General features: G+C 41.6%; 1 protein-coding gene across 1 annotated transcript; it reads right to left on the reverse strand.

Moving 5' to 3' along the window:
• Window positions 1-1,937: 1,937 nt before the first annotated feature.
• Window positions 1,938-2,669, reverse strand: LOC134208011 (uncharacterized). Its single transcript, XM_062684113.1, has 2 exons — window positions 2,427-2,669; window positions 1,938-2,360 (listed from the first exon to the last, which is right to left on the reverse strand). The coding sequence occupies exons 1-2, from the start codon at window positions 2,644-2,646 to the stop codon at window positions 1,975-1,977; spliced, it is 606 nt and encodes a 201-aa protein (XP_062540097.1). The 5' UTR covers window positions 2,647-2,669; the 3' UTR covers window positions 1,938-1,974.
• Between the last annotated feature and the right edge of the window lie 685 nt (window positions 2,670-3,354).

Consider the following 3,354-nt stretch of genomic DNA (forward strand, 5'->3'; position numbering starts at 1 on the left):
GCCGTCTTCAGTGTCTCGTACTTGACTCGACTCAAGTCGAGTTTTTAACCTATCTGTCAAGATACAATTAAGTGGTGGAATTCAATGGGATTGTATAAACTCGTCTTATGACAGGTGAATTGGAATATGTTAGTATCTCAATTACAACCAAATGTAGGAGATACTGTCGGTAATTCAAACCATGCAATGGTGCGAATTACAGTTATAAAATTAAGGTTTAAGAGTACCATTCAGAGTAAATCTATTAGTATTTTCATGAACTAAGTGTTCACGTAAAGTAAAGTGTGCTGTAGTAAAATGTTTCTATGCACTAAATTAAATGATTGGATACACGACATCCACACACTAACGCTCTCGTTCGGTTCTCTTCCTAGTACTACAAAGCGAATTGACAAAGCTCATCAAAACAATACAAAGCTGGTACAGACGTATAGCTCAAGGCAGTACATGTGACCACCTCATGAGCTGTGTTTCATGATATGTCGCGTGTGAAACAGTAGCATGATGCATACTCTTGGAAGAAAGCGATGCGTAAAGAATACGCATAGCGCCCGGATTTGTCGTGTACGTGAGATGCGACGGAGAGAAATATAGAGAGACCGTAAATGTCTCATCTCACCCACACGAACTAATTGTGATCGTGCGACAAATTTTGATGTGGCTCACGATGCGTAATGTGCGCTCTGGAAGCCTGGGTCTAATTATGGTCTATGGCGTTATAAAACTTAAAATGTTACTTGGGATACCTCGATGTAAGACAACTCTATTTTTTTTTCGTTACGTTATATCGAAGAAAGAAAACAAAATTTCATCTTTTTGCAACTAGTTGCACAAACTACTATTTCATCGAAGTAACCTAAACGACAAAGGGTTCTTTCTAAAATTACGTAACGCAAAATTAGGTGATTTCGGAGCCCACCCTCCCCCTCGTAACACTTTTTGTACGGAAGGTTTAATTTTTTTGTTTAGATCGTAACGCTCGGCTTGACCCCCTCCCTCCCCTTCAGCGTTACGTAATTTATAAAAGGTCCCAAATCGTTGGAGCTCCAACGGAATTTTAAATGATTCCTAAATCATCCGTAATCTGGGTACCAGGCCACCACTCGTTGTGGAATCAAAACTAGAAGCAAAACTGGACCTTGTCCCAAAATTGTACATTGATTAGGGTGGGTGTACCAATTGTCGCCATACATAAGAACAACTATTTTTTTTAAATAAGTAAAAGGCATGTGGGTGGACTTTATATATCAAGCGAAAGGTTTTGTTTCCTGCTCCTAAGAACAGCTGGGAAAACCACAATAAAATTTGTTGTAATCATCAAAATTGATTAATCCATAATAGGAACGCATGCACCAATTGTGGCACTATTCTTAATTTTGGTTCCAAATCCCATTGTTTTCTTATGGGATTGGCCAAATAGGGACTACTAGTGCGACAAATGGTGCAAAGGAAGTTAAAAATGAGGCTAAATCAATTTGTACAGTCAGGCTTTGCTTGTTTTGGAGGAGATCAAAGGTGTTATCGTATCATATGAATATGCTTTATCGATATGAACTTGGTTTGCGGTGATTTGATTGGCCATTTGGCATATAAAGCACTAGTGCGACAAGTGGTGCTATAGCCACAACTGGTACATCTAGCCTACCTGCGCAGATAAGACATTTAAGGGTAAGGAAAAGAAAGCTCATGTTCTTGAAAGTTGAAAGTTCTATAGGTTGTTTTTCTACAGCTGTTTTGGGTTTACGACAGTTGGGGATACACCGCAACCACATTGGTATATGACGCATGTGTTATGACTATATTTGAGCTAATCGATCATTACGTCAAAGCAAAACATTGGCTGATTTGCAAATTTACTCCCAGCTGACTTGATAACGTATCAAAATTATCTGTGATAAAATTTTCCATCATGGGTACAAACGAATTAAACTATGACTTTTTTTTATACAAAACAACATTTATTCCCGGTCAAACTTACTGGATTCTAGCATCGAAGAGGACACAAGCCAATGCGACACCACCATCACCGGTCAGACCGACTTCGATTTCGACTGGGATATCGCGGGCCGGTACATCCAGGCTATCGTCGAGCAGAACGTAGTCGAAGGCGGTTCCGGCAACAACTGGGCATCCACCGACCAATCCAGCCAAGCAGGCGTTCTCCAGCTCAGCGGGCAGTTCGAGTCCAACATCCAGACCGGCGACACGGGCGACGATGTGAGCGGTGGCAGTGGCGCTTCCAACTGGGCTGACAATTCCGTTGGCACGAGCATTCACGGGCTGTCCGGCCACCAGGATGCACTCACTTCCGGAGCATGCGTTCACGGTAAGAGAGGTTGGGGTGGGGGCTCCGTTCGGGCCTGTCGAGATAAAAAGAAAATTTAGTTAGCATGGTTGAAAGCAAAGGTGACAGCGAGTGAACTTACAAGCCCGGAAGTTGACGTTGGCCATGACCAGGGCTGGCACCAGAGCGGCAACGAAGAAGAACTTCAGCATTTTGACTGGATTGTTTTGATCGACTACTGGCAAGTGAATACTGTATGGGGGGCTTTGGTTTGTATTTATATCATCAAAAGAAAGATCACCAGCAGAGCTAATCAGTTGCAGTAACTTGGCGAAGATTAGATAAATTGAGGTAGGAGTCATTTTCGGCAAACGACAATGGAAGCCATGTTTTACGGCTTCTTATCGATGGCAATCGATAGAAAACTGCTCACCAGCTTGTTTACTGCATTTGATAAGCAAAATTACCGATAAATTGAGCGGAACGTGTCGTGTCAAGTGCGCGAGATGGAGCAAAGTTGAGATCGTTTCCATCCTGCTACATTTGCGCACCTTGTTTCGAAATAGTCCATATCACAAGTTGCATAACGCACGTTGTTCACATTGAAAGGCATCGCAGGTGCAAGGGGCATTTTTTTACACAATTATCGATCATTGTACAATCGTGTCGGTTTCTCCATAGAAAGCCAAAAGTGTAAACGTGAACAATGACAGCTCTTCAAGGTGCCTTCCAATTCCATTTGGAAATGGACTTGAATGCAACATTTTGACACTGAGCTGCCTTTTTACGCTTTTTGTTGTTGCTTGTTTTTAACCTTTGGATTAAATAAAACAATCGGTAGACCCCACGAAAATATGCTCAAATAATCAAGGAAAAATCATCTTGTATTAAAAAAGTTGTGGGGATTGAGGTAGGCCAAGAAATTGACCAAATTCATCCGCGCAAAAAGGGATTTTAGATAGAATACAAAAAAAGTTTTCATAATACGTGTTTCAATGTCTTCCATCGGCGGTATGGTTACTCTCAAACCAAACTTTTGATCGACGAACTCATCTAGACGAACTGAGGTG

This window comes from Armigeres subalbatus, chromosome 1, assembly GCF_024139115.2.
Source record: "Armigeres subalbatus isolate Guangzhou_Male chromosome 1, GZ_Asu_2, whole genome shotgun sequence".
Lineage (NCBI taxonomy): Eukaryota > Metazoa > Arthropoda > Insecta > Diptera > Culicidae > Armigeres > Armigeres subalbatus.